We start from the raw sequence: 16707 nt of genomic DNA, 5'->3' as shown, positions 1-16707 counted from the left end.
TCACCTGTGACACCCGAAGGTCGGCCCATCCATGTCCAGGCCCTCCAGAGGACAGCCACCAAAGACGACGAGGTACGCAGCAGGCCGCCTCCACTTCTGATGTGCTGTCTGCGGTCAAACCTAGTGGTAGGCCATGTAAAATAAAGAAGTTGGACACCAGTTAAGTTGGCACGGGTGCAGCACATAGGTTAGAGGTAGGGGCCAGGGCACAACAATTATATAGTCACGATTAAACACCTTTTCACCAACATTACGACCTTGATCCCCTGTCTGAACAGGATGGCCCCAGCTCCTCTGGGGTAGGCTTCTCTTGTGCAAGGTCCTCCCAGCGCAGGCCCTGTACCTCTAGCCTCTGTGCGTCCACAACGGCAGCTGCGGCCAGGTAGATAGTGAGGATTCCTGGCTGAACTCTAAAATTATTCTCTGCAGGGGGGGGGGAAAGAGACGACATGTTAGCAAGATGAGTATTCCCTTGCTAACCCAGATCCAACAGACGACATGGTGACCCAGAGTTGCACTTCAGCTCCACCATCCACATGTCCCCCACCTCTTAGCCATTCCCCCCGATATGTTGCCTTCCACACTGCACACCTGTCCCCATCAGTGAGTGGCCACTGGGGAGCCTCTATCTTCACCATCCATTCCCGTGAACAGGACTACTGGTGGCTGTCGCAACCCATGTCAGCGATAGACACTGCAGCCCCTGTCCTGTCTCCCCAGTGGGGTCTACCGTGGGTGTCTTCATTGGGTGGGCTGTGTGTTAGCCCGCCAGCAGTTGTGTGGTGGAGAAGGTCACCGTGTGCCACCAATCGCCTCCGTGCTTAGAGGCTTGTGTATGGGCACGTCCTACAGATGGGGATGAGGCAGGGAAACGTGCATCACCTGGGAGCGTAGTTGCAGTATGATATGGGACCTGGGTGTGACACACAAGATGTGACAACCTGTCCGGTTGGATGGAAGCAGGGGCACAATGGGCAACAGGTCTTGTAGACAGCTGATGGTCCTGTGGAGTGGGGTAGTTGATAGTGTCACTGGTGAAGCCTCTGCCCCGATAGCGGCAGTGTGCCAGGGAGGGTGCCAAAGGCCACGGTGCATGTGTCCTTTGTTTGGGGTGAGCTCTGCTATTCCCCTACAGTCGGGCAATGCTTCTGATGAGGGCACTGAGGAGTGCCAGCACCTGGTGTGCCACTGATTGAGCTTGGACTTGCCCATCCCGTTTATGGGTCAGCTGGGGTCTAAATGTTTCCAGAGGGGTGGCCTGGGTGGGCTCCCAAATGACCAAAGGCTCTGTGAACATCTACCGAATAGAATGAGTAGTCAGCAGAGTGATCAGCCAGGGGCCTGGAACTTTTAGCAAATGGGTGCATTTAAAACAAATACTGCAGCAATGACGGTCTGAGCCAGGCCACCCTGACCCTGAGGGGAGGACCTCAAATGCGCCAAGCAGTCAGCAAATCGCTCCCTGCTACTCCCCACGGCCCTGGCAGCCACTGGTACAATTTTTAAGTTTTTCAAACTTTGCTTACCTTCTCTCTCCCCTTCAGCAGCCATGGCAACCAGTCATTGACCCTATTGTAAATTTGGCAATTCTGTACCCACATTTTTATTGTGCACCTTGGTCGTCTTCACTTGTAGTTTTGAAAGTGGCTGTCTAGTTTCTGAGAGAGTAGAATGGATAACAGTAGTAAATCGCACCTCCATGACGTCCGCCTGAGAGGGGCGGAGCACCACAGAGGCCCAGGGCATAGTGGTGCAACGCAGTAATCACACTAAAATGAATGTAAATACTGATTTTGCATACGGTCTCCGGCACGGGGGCGTAACCTCGTTATCGCCACCAGCGGGGGACCGGGAAGCATGCCGCCCAAATCTGTGCCGGGCATGTACACCGATTTTGGCCGGACGATTGATTCTCCTTCCAACTATGGTTTGCGTTTGTGACATCACAAGGTGGAGAATTTTGCTCCGGGTCTGTATCTTGAAACATAAATCTTTGTCAGCAACACTGAGGAAGTGTTGGCACCTAAAAGACCTCTGCATTTCTAACATTTCCCCTTTGTATTTGATTTCTAACATTTGTAATTTTTGCATTTTATACGAACACTGAGTGTAAGACATACGTTGTAACGTTAAAACTCCATTTATTATTTTTGCAGCTTTAGCAACCTTTATTTCCATAGCCAAGAAATTGCCTTGCCCTGAATTGTATGACGTTGTGGATGGATACATAAAAATTTCAGCTGAATGTACAGAAATCTTCAAGCTTCTTGACGGAGAGAGATGGCCAGAAAATCAGGTGAATACAGTTGATATTTCATGGGAAATATAGGCCGGAATTCTCTGGCCATTGGGAATTCTCTGTTCCCAACGGCAATGACCCCTGCCCACGGGTTTCCCGGCGGCATGGTTTCAATGGGAAATCCCATTGACAAGCGGTGGGAGTGGCGCAACTCTGAGAAACACATGGCTGGGGGACCAGAGAATACTGGCCATAATGTTTTAATTGCATCATACTTGCTGCAGTCAGTTCACACTTTTCAGCTAGCAAAGTTTAATTGTGAGTGTCTGAAATGTTCACATTATGTACACTTGAATCACAAAATACTTCCAGCCGGTCAATTTACCAGCACCTGGGAGGTGGGCTAGGGGTTGGTAAAATCACAGAGACCCCGCCAGATTGGCTCCCCAACAGTCTTGTCGCCATTGCATTTTCCCAACAGTGGGACTGGATGTTACGAGTCTGCCTAATCAAAGGAGGCAGCAGCTGATTGCCATAATTAAGGGCCATTTAACTGTGCCATCGGCGTTTTGTTGATGGCAGAATGACCCCCACCCCCGAGGATGCCTGCTAAATGGAGACATCCTCCCGAGTTGGGGGGGGTTGCCATACTTGACAGCCCAAAGAAGGGATCACATGAATCGAGCAAGGGGTCGAATAAATCAAAGATGGTAATGGGACAAGGAAATAAACAAAAGATGGATCCATATGAGGTGTAAATGGCACCGGCAGAATCAATGCAAACAGCTGCTAGTTATGATCTGAAAAGCTTGGATTCCGTGCTCATTCTCGAAGTCTGTGATGTGTCCGATCGAAAGATGAAGTGCTGTTCCCCGAACTTTACTTGAATTTGATTAGAAAGGTGTAGGATGCCAAGGCCAGATAAATCATAGTGGGAGTGGGATGGAGAATTAAAATGACAGGTGACCGGAAGCTTGGGGTCACATTTGTGGACTGAATGAAGTTGTTTCACAAAGCAACCAGCCAATCTGTGTTTGGTGTCCACACTGCCGGGGAGAACACATCTATTATCTGGTAATGTAAATCTGCTGCCCAACATATTTCTCATCTCATATTTCAAAGTACATAGCACGTGAAAAAAAAAAAGATAATTTCATGCTGGTTTCTTCTGGCATGTAGTTGAAAACCTACAGATACCTGCCAACTGGCAAGTTACCTTCAACAATGCAGTCTGACTTTGAAGGACAGGCTAGCTTCAACGCGGCAACAGAATAAACCTTCTTCTGCTCATCATAAAACAGTAATTCACCCAACTTGCTGCACCAATGCCATGGGGGATGCACTAGTCTGGCAATTAACCATAATATCCTGACTAGTTGCCGTTGAGGAACTTGAATGAGAAATAATTATGGTAAAATCTTTCTCTATTTGCTTTGTTCTTCAGATGGTTCTGATTTTCCAAGCCTTGGAGGCCATTTTGCTGAGGACTGCCAGTGACCTTACACATTTTAGTGCAGTGGGAATGAACATAGTGAAGACGTTGCTGCATAAGTACATGAAGTTCATATATACAGCACTCTACTCAGCAAGTCACAAGTCAGTATTACAGAGTATCCTGACATACTAATAATGGCAACATTTATAGTTTTTTGCTGTGGCCGATCCCAAAACTCAGTCACAAGTTATTTAGAGCATTATGTATGTTCAACTTTTGTATGTATTTTCTCTCCTAATCTAGTACATTTATTTGTGGTACAATGTTTAAAAAGAAAGTGCTTGCATTTATATAGACTTTTTAAGTTCTGAAAGTGCCCCTTCCGAAGCAATGGATTATTTTTAAGCATTGTTATTATTGTTTTATAGTCAAATATATAAGTTTGTTTGAATACTGTAACAAGTCCCACAAGCAGCAAGTACATATAAGATTATACTACAGTTGCCCAGGATAAAGGGAGACTGTCCCACTCTGTCGTGAAAAATGATTTGCTTTTTCTACACCCCTCTAAACAGACATCAGTTTAAAGCCTGGTCTGAATGACATGGGGCTGACTAAATAAGGGCAGGTTTAGCACAGTGGGCTAAACAGCTGGCTTGTAATGCAAAACAATGGCAGCAGCGCGGGTTCAATTCCCGTACCGGCCTCCCCAAACAGGCGCCGGAATGTGGCGACTAGGGGCTTTTCACAGTAACTTAATTGAAGCTTACTTGTGACAATAAGCGATTATTATTATTATGACAGCATCCCTACAGCAATGCAGCACTCAGTCAGCATTGCACTGAATTGTTACCTTACGTTAGCTGCTCAAATCCAAGAGTGGGTCTTGAACCTTTTGACTAAGAGGTAATAGTGCTACAACGAAGCTAAGCTGCCACTTCCAGGCAAAACCCATAGAAAAATACAGCTACTCTACATATTAATTAAGATATCTAAAATAGCAATAAAAAGCCTGCAGATGATGGAAATTAAAATCAGAAAGTGCTAAAAATACATAACTGAGGGGAAATGGTGAGGATTTTATTTCTTCAGTGAGTTTTTGTGAACCAGAGGGCATTCCTAATTGGACTGCTCTTTCAAAGAGGCAGCATTGGGGCGGCACGGTGACACAGTGGTGAGCATTGCTGCCTACGGCGCTGAGGACCTGGGTTCGATCCCAGCCCCGGGTCACTGTCTTCGTAGAGTTTGCACATTCTCCCGTGTCTGCGTAGGTTTCACCCCCACGTCCCAAAGATGTGGAGGGTTAGGTGGATTTGCCACATTAAATTGCCCCTTAATTGGAAAAAAAATAATTGGGTACTCTAAATTTATTTTTTAAAAAGAGGCAGCATTGGCACTGAATGACATCCTCCTGCACTGTAAAGTTCCACAATACACCGGTATCTGAAAAGAGAGGATAGATTAAGATTTTAGCAGCATGCATTTTATCAGAACTCAGAAGGAGTAAGTCCGTTTTCAGGATTGATCAGACCTCCGAAATGTTAGTTGGTAAATTATAGCAACAGATTTATTATACTTCCTCTATTGAACATTGATAATGCACACTGAGGACTTCCGGTTGTGGTTATGCCTGGGTTGGTCACACGTACGGCAGCTCCCGCCGTGAACGGACTTTTGGGCCCTTTTAAGGAGCCCCAGCGGCACTTAGACAACGATTCCCGGTGTGGGAAGGCAGCAGTAAGGTTCCCCCAGCATTGCATGGAGTGGACCAGGAGTGGAGCGGTCAAAAAAGGGATCTTGGAGAAGAGAGGAGAACTGGCGCGAAAAAGTAAGATGGCGGCAGGCGGAGACCAGGCAGCGTGGGAGCAATGGTCGCGGGAGCAGCAGGAGTACCTGAAAAGCTGCTTTGTGGAGCTGAAAGCAGAGATGCTGGCCCCAATGAAAGCATTGATTGAGAGGCTGGTGGAGACCCAGAAGGCTCAAGGGGCGGCGATTAGAGAGGTGCAGCAGAAAGCCTCCGAAAATGAGGATGAGATCCTGGGCCTGGCGGTGAAGGTGGAGACGCACGAGGCGCTACATAAAAAGTGGCAGGAAAGGTTTGAGGACCTGGAGAACAGGTCGAGGAGGAATAATCTCCGGATTCTGGGTCTACCTGAAGGTGTGGAGGGGTCCGACATCTGGGCATATGTAGCCACGATGTTGAATATGCTAATGGGCGCGGGACCCTTCCCGAGGCCCCTGGAGCTGGATGGGGTTCACAGAGTCCTGGCAAGGAGGCCGAAGGCAAATGAGCCGCCAAGGGCCGCAGTGGTAAGGTTTCACCGCTTTACGGACAGGGAGTGCGTCCAGAGATGGGCGAAGAAGGAATGGAGTAGCAGGTGGGAGAATACGGAGATCCGCATCTACCAAGACTGGAGTGCAGAGCTGGCTAAGAAGAGGGCAGGATTCAACAGGGCCAAGACGGTTCTCCAGTGAAAGGGGGTCAAGTTCGGGCTGTTGCAGCCAGCGCAATTGTGGGTCACTTTTCAGGACCGCCACCATTATTTCGATATGCCAGAGGAGGCGTGGACCTTTATCCAGAACAAAAAATTGGACTCGAAGTTATGGTTTGCTGTTGGTTTTGGGAAAGCTGGCGAGTGGGGGAAGGGGTGATTGATGTGCTATGTGTGTTTTAATGGGCATGGGTACTGTTTTGGAGGGGCCGCTCCTCGTGTTCGAAGGGGGGAGGGGGGCCAGTAGGCCCTGGGTCGTCGGGAATTGGGGAGAGGCTGCAGGAGGAATGAGCAGCGCCACAGGGGGCGGAGCCGGCCCAGAAAATCACGGCCTTTTTTCCCGCGCTAGAGAAGGGGGGGCGTGGCCCGACGGGAGGGGCGGTACCAGAGGGGTGTCCGTATCGATTTGAAGGGCGAGGGGAGGGGACTTTGACGGGGGATCATTGGCAGAGGCGGGAGCGGCTGGGGTCAGCAGGAGTCAGCAGACTTACGGGAGTGCAACGGGGGGAGCAAGGGGGCTAGGTAGTTTTCTAGGCGGGGTGGGGTGGGGAAACTGGGTTGCTGCTGCATTGACCAAAGGGGAGCTGGAGGTAAGAGGGAGAGTCGGGGCGGGGGTCCTCCGCCTGGGGGACTGGAGAGTGCGGGAGGCGTGGGCACATGGCTGGCCTAAGAAAGGAGATGGCTAGTTGGCAGGAGGGGGAGGGGGGGGGTGCAAGCAGGGCAGTCCCCCGATCCGGCTGATCACATGGAACGTGAGGGGCCTGAACGGGCCGGTCAAGAGGGCCCGGGTGTTCACACACTTAAAGGGACTGAGGGCAGACGTTGCGATGTTGCAGGAGACTCATTTGAAGGTGGTGGATCAGATCAGGCTGAGAAAGGGATGGGTGGGGCAGGTCTTTCATTCGGGGCTGGATGCGAAGAATAGAGGGGTGGCAATCCTGGTGAGTAAGCGGGTGTCGTTCGAGGCGCTGAATATTGTGGCTGATAATGGGGGTCGATATGTCATGGTGAGTGGTAGGCTGCAGGGGACCCGGGTTTTGCTGGTGAATGTGTATGCCCCAAATTGGGACGATGCAGGGTTCATGCTGAGTCGGATTCCGGATCTGGATGCGGGGAGCCTGAAATGTGGGGGGTGGGGGGGACTTTAATTTTGATCAGATGGGGGGAGTGGATCCGTGGAGGTTTGCTAGGCCGGCGGCCAGAGAGTTCTCTTTTTTCCTCCCATGTACATAAGGCCTATTCACGGATAGACTTCTTTGTGGTGAGCAGGGCACTGATTCCAAGAGTGGAGGGAATCGGCCATAGCGATTTCAGACCACGCCCCGCACTGGGTGGAGTTGGAGTTGGAAAGGGACCAGCGCCCGTTGTGGCGCTTGGACGTGGGACTGATGGCAGATGGGGAGGCTTGTGGGCGGGTCCGAGGGTGCATTCAGAGATACATAGAAGCCAATGATAATGGGGAAGTTCCGGTTGGGGTGGTTTCGGAGGCTCTGAAAGCGGTGGTTTGGGGAGAGTTAATCTCAATTAGGGCCCGAAGAGCGAGAGGATGGAGAGGGAGAGGTTGGTGGGGGAGATATTAAGGGTGGATAGGAGGTATGCGGATTCCCCTGAAGAGGGGCTGCTGAAGGAGCGACGGAGCCGACAAACAGAATTTGACTTGTTGACCACAGGGAAAGCTGAGACCCAGTGGAGGAAGGTGCAGGGGGCAGTATACAAATATGGGGAGACGGCGAGCCGGATGCTGGGGCAGCAGCTATGCAAGAGGGGGGCGGCGAGGGAAATTGGAGGAATCAGGGACGGAGGGGGAACACGGTGCGAAGTTCGGCTAAAATAAACGAGGTATTCAGGGATTTTTATGGGAACCTGTATAAGTCAGAACCCCCGGAGGGCGGGGGGGGGGGGGGAGGGTGCGGCGGTTCCTGGACCAGTTGAGGCTACCGAGAGTGGAGGAGGGGCAAGTGGAAGGCCTGGGGCCCCCGATTGGGATAGGGGAGCTGGTTACGGGGGTTGGGGAGTATACAGGCGGGCAAGGCCCCAGGACCTGATGGGTTCTTGGTCGAATTCTACAGGAGGTTTGTGGATCTGCTGGGTCCGCTGCTGATGAGAACCTTCAACGAGGCGAGGGAGGTAGAGATTCTCCCCCCCGATACTGTCTCGGGCGCTGATCCTCAAGCGGGACAAGGACCCGCTGCAGTGTGGCTCGTATAGGCCGATCTCGCTCCTTAATGTAGATGCCAAGTTTCTGGCAAAGGTCCTAGCCACAAGGATTGAGGATTGTGTCCCGGGAGTGATACATGAGGACCAGACTGGGTTCGTGAAGGGTAGGCAGCTAAATGCAAATGTGCGGAGGCTCCTGAATGTGATTATGATGCCCTCGTGGGGTGGGGAGGCAGAAGTGGTGGCGGCAATGGATGCGGAGAAGGCCTTTGATCGAGTGGAGTGGGAGTACCTATGGGAAGTGCTTGGTAGGTTTGGGTTCTGGGAGGGGTTTATAGGGTGGGTCAAATTGTTATATCAGGCCCCGGTGGCGAGCGTATCTACGAACCGGCGGAGATCAGAATATTTTAGGTTGTACCGTGGGACGAGACAGGGGTGCCCCCTGTCCCCTCTGTTGTTTGCTTTGGCAATTTAGCCGTTTGCCATGGCATTGAGGGAATCTAGAAACTGGAGGGGGTTGGTCTGGGGCGGGGAGGAACATCGGGTCTCGTTGTATGCTGATGACCTGCTTTTGTACATCGCAGATCCAGTGGAGGGGATGGTAGAGGTCATGTGGATCTTTAGGGAGTTTGGGGACTTTTCAGGTTACAAGCTTAACGTGGGGGAAGAATGAGCTCTTTGTGGTGCACGCGAGGGGCCAGGAGAGGGGGCTGGAGGAGCTGCCGCTTAAGAGGGCGGAGAGGAATTTCCGGTATTTGGGTATCCAGGTGGCCAGGAGTTGGGGGGCCCTGCATAAGCTTAATTTGGCACGGTTGGTGGACCAGATGGAGGAAGACTTTAGGAGATGGGACGTGTTGCCACTCTCCCAGGCAGGGAGGGTGCAGTCCGTTAAGATGACAGTCCTCCCTAGGTTCCTGTTTGTGTTCCAGTGCCTGCCCATCCTCATCCCCAAGGACTTATTAAGCGAGTAAGCAGGAGCATTATGGGGTTTGTATGGGCAAGTAAGACCCCGAGGGTCAAGAGGCTGTTTCTGGAGCGTAGTCGGGACAGGGGTGGGCTGGCGCTACCGAACCTGTGTAGTTACTACTGGGCAGCCAATGTGGCAATGATTCGGAAATGGGTAATGGAGGGAGAGGGGGCGGCGTGGAAAAGATTAGAGGTGGCGTCATGCGTGGGCACTAGCTTGGGAGTGTTGGTGGCGGCACCTTTGCCGCTACAACCGACACGCTACACCACGTGGTGGCGGCGATTCTGAGGATCTGGGGGCAGTGGAGATGGCACAGGTGAGTTGGGGGCCTCAATTTGTTCCCCAATACGGAATAATCATAGGTTTGCACCGGGCAGGATAGGTGGCGGATTCCTGAGCTGGCATCGGGCGGGAATTAAAAGGTTGGGGGACCTATTTATCAATGGAGCTTTTGCGAGCCTGGGGGCGCTGGAGGAGAAATTTGGGTTGCTCCCCCGGAAACGCTTTTAGGTACATGCAGGTGAGGGCGTTTGTGAGAAGACAGGTAAGGGAATTTCCGCTGCTCCCCGTACGGAGGACTCAGGACAGGGTGACCTCTGGTGTATGGGTGCGAGAGGGCAAGGTCTGGGCGATCTATCAGGAGTTGCAGGAGGTGGAGGAAGCCTCGGTGGAGGAGCTGAAGGGCAAGTGGAAGGAGGAGCTGCGTGAGGAACAGGATGAGGGCATGTGGGCGGAGGCCTTGGGTAAGGCTAACTCCTCCTTGTCTTGCGCTAGACTGAGCCTGATCCAGTTCAAAGTAGTTCACAGGTCACATATGACGGGTGAGGATGTGAAAGTTTTTTGGGGTGGAGGACAGATGCGTGAGGTGCTCGGGGACCCCAGCGAATCACGTCCATATGTTCTGGGCGTGCCCAGCGCTAGAGGGGTCTGGAAGGGTTTTGCCAAGGCTATGTCCAAAGTCTTGGATACTCGGGTAAAACCGAGCTGGGGGATAGCAATATTCGGGATATCAGATGAGCCGGAAGTACAGGAGCCGAAAGAGGCCGGAGTTCTGGCCTTTGCGTCCTTGGTAGCCCGGAGGAGGTTAAGTTGTTGAAAGGGATGGCGTAAGGCCTCCCTTTTTACTTTTCGTAAGTATATTTTCTTTCCTTTTTGGAGTGTTGTGTAAAAATGTATTGAAAAACTTGAATAAACATATATTTTTTAAAAAAGATAATGCGCACTGATAATCCACACTATTTTGAAATATTTTTGTGCTTGTATGCTCATTTTGTATTTAAATGAAACCTAGATTACACATTCTAGCCAGTGTGCATCAATAAGCACAATGGATTCAGGGACCAGGAACTGCAGTGGAGCTGGAATAACAAACTGCACATTTTGGAGATTAATCCATGCACATTGCTCAAATGTTGTCACTAGGCCCTCAATAAAATCATAAATATGGTGGATTCAAGATTCAATGAGCCTGCAGGCCTTGACGGTTCAACCAAAACATAGAGTTTTATTTAGAAGATGTTAACACTACAGGCTACGATGTAAGACTGCCGGTCTGCCCGCGTAAACAGCTGATGACATCACACAATCGGTCACTTAAAATGCCCATGTTCAGCTACAAGGCTGCTTGTGAGGTAAACACTATGAATACACAACAGTAACGTTGCTGCAAATTGATTTATTTCACTCAAGTTCAGGAAAGATTAATGGCCCAAATTTCTGAAAGGGGGAAAGGCTTCCGACTCAACTTACTTTGCTGATGCGCTGCCGCAGAACCCTAAGGAAACACAGATGTATGTTTATCTGTGGTACTTAATAATAATAATAATAATAATAATCTTTATTGTCACAAGTAGGCTTACATTAACACTGCAATGAAGTTACTATGAAAATCCCTTAGTCGCCACATTCCGGCGCCTGTTCCGGTTCACAGAGTGAGAATTCAGAATGTCCAATTCACCCAACAACACTTCTTTTGGGACTTGTGGGAGGAAGCCGCAGCATCCGGAGGTAACCCACGCAGGCACGGGGAGAACGTGCAGACTCCACACAGACAGTGACCCAAGCCTGGAATCGAACCTGGGACCCTGGAGCTGTAAAGCAACAGTGCTAATCACTGTGCTACCGTTTAACCTGCGATTACCAGTTTTACCTTGCGGATTGCTCCGTGATTCCAACGGCAGTGTGATCAGATAGCCAGAACCACTGAAACGTGGGCTGTTGTGCTACGCTTACCTGGTTTTTAAACAGATTTACTTAAGAGTTTTAAATAGCAGGTATTAAGCTAACATAAATTTAAAATAAACAGGCTGGAGTGTCAAAGTACTCCAGAACCCACATCAATGTTCACCAGCCCCCCACCCGATAGTTATTCTTCCCCCCCCCCCCCCCCCCCCCCCCCCCCCCATGATCATCTCCTTTCCGACGATGTTCTCCTCACTGTTGGCAATTTCCATCCCCAATCTGGACAGTGCTCACCCCTCCACCCCGGGTGGTGCTTCCCATCCCAGACCCCCTCTCCTGACTCCTGGAATCCCCGACTCCTGTTTTGGGGGGCAGGGGTGCTTGAGCATTTTTGTGGGGTGAGGGAAGGCGTTGAGCACTGTCAGGAATATTCAAAATGCAGCAAAGGAATTTTAAAATCAGGTACCTTGAAGAAGCAATGGGTCCCAGTTTGGCTCGGACCAGATTAAGCACATGGGCCAGGCAGTCCTCATTTAGAGAAAAGGTAAATGAGGTCTTATCGAAGCATGATGCCATACCCAGAACCGTGTAATGGTCCAAGCAAAATCAATGCTGAATGACAGCTTGTTCAGGAAGGGTTGCATGTAATTATTCATGGCTCATTCAATGTCCCAGCAAACATTGTGGAATTTGGAATCAGGATTCACAAACTAAAGATGATTTCAAATCCTAGGCAGGATTTAGAAGTTGTCATGGTGTCTGAAGGTGTCAGTTCCAAACATTCCCGAGGGAACACTACTGGAGTATGCTGGAACCACCATGTCGTCAGTGAAGGGACTGTTTGCAGGATCTCTTTCACGTTGTCATCAATGCCCTGAAGCACAACATCCACAGGGAGGGAGTGAACTGTTGTGGGATGAGTGGGCACAGTTTGAGCATTGTCAGGGAGGTGTGGGACATTAGCATTGTCAGTGGGGTGAGGCTGTGTCGTGAGGTTGACAGGTCCATTTAAAAACAGTGTAAATGAGTGAACTGAAGGCAGACTTTACGGAGGGTGTCTTCAGTTCATGTCAAGAAGAGGGGGTGGCTGCGCTGGAAATCTGCTTGACAATTGACCAGCCAACTCTCCTCGTCCCTGCATTGCTGCTGAAGCCAGCATTGGAAGGCGTAAAGTTCAGAAGATTAAATTGCAGTCAACGTCAGATGCACCCTCTCTGGTGACCGGAGGAACTGGGCCATTGTGTGTAGAATTTCCACATTCTCTTTGCCTAAACTGTGAAAAACTATTACACCATTATACATGATTTCACATATTAGAATTAGTTTGTGACTGGAGAGCATATTTTGAGCTTTAAAATATTATGGTGAAGTCGCATTGTCTGTTTTTGATGATGGTAATGTTGACAGCAGTTTCATTTGATAAATTTAGAATATTCACGTGAGTGAATATTGGCACAACACTAAACTGCATTAGCCTTGTGGTGTTTTGAAATGTAGAAGTTGATAGCAATATAATTCCATGTAAAATAAACCCAGTCAATCAACCCCATTTAGGGCAGCACGGTAGCACAAGTGGATAGCACTGTGGCTTCACAGCGCCAGGGTCCAGGTTCTATCCCCTGCTGGGTCACGTCTGTGCGGAATCTGCACGTTCTCCCCGTGTCTGCGTGGGTTTTCTCCAGGTGCTCTGGTTTCCTCCCACAGTCCAAAGACGTGCAGGTTGTAGCCATCTGGGATGGCCACATCCAGAATACAAAATCGACATTTGCAAAGATTGCAGGGAAAAATGGACAATGTTAAGAAAGCAAGCAGGCACAGAGCCTGTCTGCATATTAGAGCCGTAGCTCCCAGACATGACTGAAACTGCAGGCCCATTAGCATATGGATGGCCCATCTCCGGGAACAAAGAAAGATATTTAAGTAACCGATCTGGCCCCAGACCTCGCGGCGCCAGTTCCCCAAACTGAAAGCAGAAAACAAAGCAGGCCGACGGCCACCTAGGACACGCCCAGCCATCAGGGCACCCACCCCTTTATTGGTCAAGATCAATACGAGTGATCAAGATGCTGTCCAATTAATTGGGACCAAGTTCAAGGCCCGCCCAAAAGCGCCGAAGCCCCTTCAGGTATAAGAAGAGGACCCCAAGAGAGAATCGCTCTCTTGGACTTGGCTCTCACAGCGGAGAGACCCGTCCACCAGCTGCACCAGAAGCATGTAAGTCCAAGGTCAATGCTTGCTACCAGACGGACGACCTTAGCTGTTTCCCCTCTACCACTTCGACACCAGCAGCCTCAGAACCGAACAACGGCCATTGTTCCTCTGACTGTGTGGGCGCCCGAAGCTAAGTATAGGCTTTAGCAGTATTGATAGTTTAGTCTGTAGTATTTCTTGCATGAGTAGATATTACAGTGTGTGTAAATAAATAGTATTGACTTTGAACTAACTAACTGGTGTATTGGCTCTTTTGCTCAGTATTCGGGTTTGAACCTTGTGGTGGTATCGAAAGATACCTGGCGACTCTAGAGCAAACATAATTAGGATTAAGGAAGGTGACCAAATTGACCGCCATATTCAGAGCCAACCAAAGAGAGCAACACAGTTAGGTGGATTGGCCATGATAAATTGCTCTTAGTGACCAAAAAAGGTTGGAGGGGTTATTGGGTTACGGGGATAGGGTGGAAGTGAGGGCTTAAGGGGGTCGGTGCAGACTCGATGGGCCGAATGGCCTCCTTCGCCACTGTATGTTCTATGTACAATGTATTTGTCATAAAACATGTTTTCTTGTTTTTATTTGATTTTTTTTTTGCAATAGGTACAGCCGAGTGTGCTTGGGCTTAATGACGGCAATGGTGAGCCAAGGTCCAGATGCTGCCCGGGATTTCTTGAGCCAATTTGATTTCACCAACATAATGCTGTTATTGAAAAAGGCAGATAAAATGGTAAGTGCTTTAATTCTGTAATGGTTTAGCCGGTAGTTCTATGTCAGGGGACCTGGGTTCGAATCTCATCATGGCCGATGGCAAAATTAAAATGAAGGGAACCCAGGGTTACGCGGAAAGGGCAAGGAAAGTGGATGTGACGAATGTCAGATCAGTCATGATCCCATCGCATGGCGGAGCAGGTTCGAGGGACCAATGGCCTACCCTCTTCCTATTATGGTCGAAAATTTAAATTCAATAAAAATCTGGAATTAAAAGTTTAATGATGACCATGAAACCATTGTCAGTTGTCATAAAAACACATCTGGTACACTAATTTCCTTTAGGGAATGAAATCTGCAATCTTGTGACTCTTAAAATGCCCTCTGAAATGGCCTAGCTCAGTTCAGTGACAATTTGGGATGGGCAATAAATGCTGGCCCGTCCAGCAACACCCACATCCCATAATATTACAGGCAGGGCTTTTATTTGCCTTGTCTGTTCCAAAACAGACGAGATGGATGTGGTTATTATGGGGGTTTTTTCCAATTAAGGGGCAATTTAGAGTGGCCAGTCCACCTACCCGGCACATCTTTGGGCTGTGGGGGTGAGACCCATGCAGACACTGGGAGAATGTGCAAACTCCACACGGACAGTGACCCGGGGCCGAGATCGAACCCGGGGCGTCGGCGCCGTGAGGCAGTAGTGCTGGCCACTGTGCCACCGTGCTGCCCCTTGGTTATTATGTTAATATTGTATTGAACTATCTTCAATGTGCAGGTACACAAGCTATTTGTGTTGATACATACCAAGCTGTGGTAAACTCACAGTCTCAGAATTAAAATATCTTCTTGATATTTTCTTGGTTTTCCAGTCCCTATGTGGATGAAGCACTGTCAGTTGACGTCAGCAGAAGGAGTCGTAGGGGCATTGGAGGAGATAGCAGAGCCACCCGCTCCTAAATGTTTTGTGGCACTGCTGAAATGTGTGTTTATGTGGAAAGAGAGAGGGCAGAACCCATGCTCAGAAATGATGGTGCTCTCTTATGTTTGAATAACCGATTAACATATACTCATGCGTGGACAATGAACGAGGTACCGAATGACTTAGAACCAAACCAAGCAAGAACAGTCTCTTTAAAAAAACGCTCTCCTCAGAAGCCCAATAGATGTTGCTGTCGGTTATAAACAAACGAGATGATTTAAATTGACTAGAAGTGGCATTCCTTCATTTTAAAATATATAATAATAAACAGAAATACTTTGTGTTACTGCACAATGACAAAACAATGCAATATTGGTGCAATAATCCTGTCAAAATATCCATTGTTTAGGACACCAATGTAAATGTGATAAGTACTGTGGATGTCTTAGTACCACATAATACAAATACATAATACAAAGGGGTGACACAGTATCACAGTGGTTCGTGCTGTTGCTTCACAGCGCCAGCAAGCCGGGTTCAATGCCTGCTTGGGTCACTGTCTGTGTGGAGTCTGCACGTTCTCCCTGTGTCTGCGTGCGTTTCCTCCGGCTGATGTGGTCTCTTCCCACAAGTCCTGAAAGACGTGCTTGTTAGGTGAATTGGACATTCTGAATTCTCCCATAGTGTACCCAAACAGGAGTATGGCGACTAGTGGATTTTCACAGTAACTTCATTGCAGTGTTAATGTAAGTCTACTTGTGACAATAAAGATTATTATTAAATCTCGGTATTGTAAATACTCGTTCATTATGTCCACATTACCGGTACACATGTATATGGGGCTGCTTATGTTTAAGGGTTTAAGTTCTTATCCAGCTACTGGATATAGTGCTCATTCTGGTTGCGCGTTGATTGTTGTTTCTCCTGAAAGTGGCAATATTCCAATACATTGCTTGGCAACTGAGGAAACTCTTCTTTTGGCTGGTGTGTTTTTCAGAGTTCAGCACCTTTGGTACTCAGTGCATTGTTGGTGTGTTGTCTTTAGGTAAAAAAATGTTAAATAACTCATATTTTTCATTGTAGTCAAACTGACCATGTAGATATCCATACCTCTGTAAAGAAAATATCTTTAGAATTAGTATTCTTAAAGACAGTGTGTTTGTTTTCCTTAGGGGATGACTGATGTACGCGTGGCTTATATCCAGTTCACAGTTTCATTTCTGATTGCTGGTGACCACAACACTATTGGCCAAATCCTGGAGTTTAAAGGTATTTTTTAGTCTTGTCAATCAGTGAAATTATTCTATTTTATATATATATATTTCTGCATTAAAAACTATCAAAATAGTATCCAGGCAGTTTGAATGAATACATTTTTGTTATTGTTGGGAAAT

The 16707-nt window shown here is 48.8% G+C and overlaps 1 protein-coding gene across 1 annotated transcript in view; it reads left to right on the top strand.

The window, feature by feature from the left end:
* The window catches only part of urb1 (URB1 ribosome biogenesis homolog), a 167105-nt gene that overhangs the window by 3747 nt on the left and 146651 nt on the right, over positions 1-16707 (top strand). Inside the window, exons 2-5 of the mRNA XM_072513439.1 lie at positions 2157-2296; positions 3684-3835; positions 14284-14410; positions 16486-16582. Coding sequence (XP_072369540.1) covers positions 2157-2296; positions 3684-3835; positions 14284-14410; positions 16486-16582 — 516 coding nt within the window. The remainder of the gene's footprint in view (positions 1-2156; positions 2297-3683; positions 3836-14283; positions 14411-16485; positions 16583-16707) is intronic.

Source organism: Scyliorhinus torazame, chromosome 8 (genome assembly GCF_047496885.1).
Source record: "Scyliorhinus torazame isolate Kashiwa2021f chromosome 8, sScyTor2.1, whole genome shotgun sequence".
Lineage (NCBI taxonomy): Eukaryota > Metazoa > Chordata > Chondrichthyes > Carcharhiniformes > Scyliorhinidae > Scyliorhinus > Scyliorhinus torazame.
The sequence above is the reverse complement of the archived record's forward strand: the minus strand, read 5'-3'. Positions and strand labels throughout refer to the sequence as shown.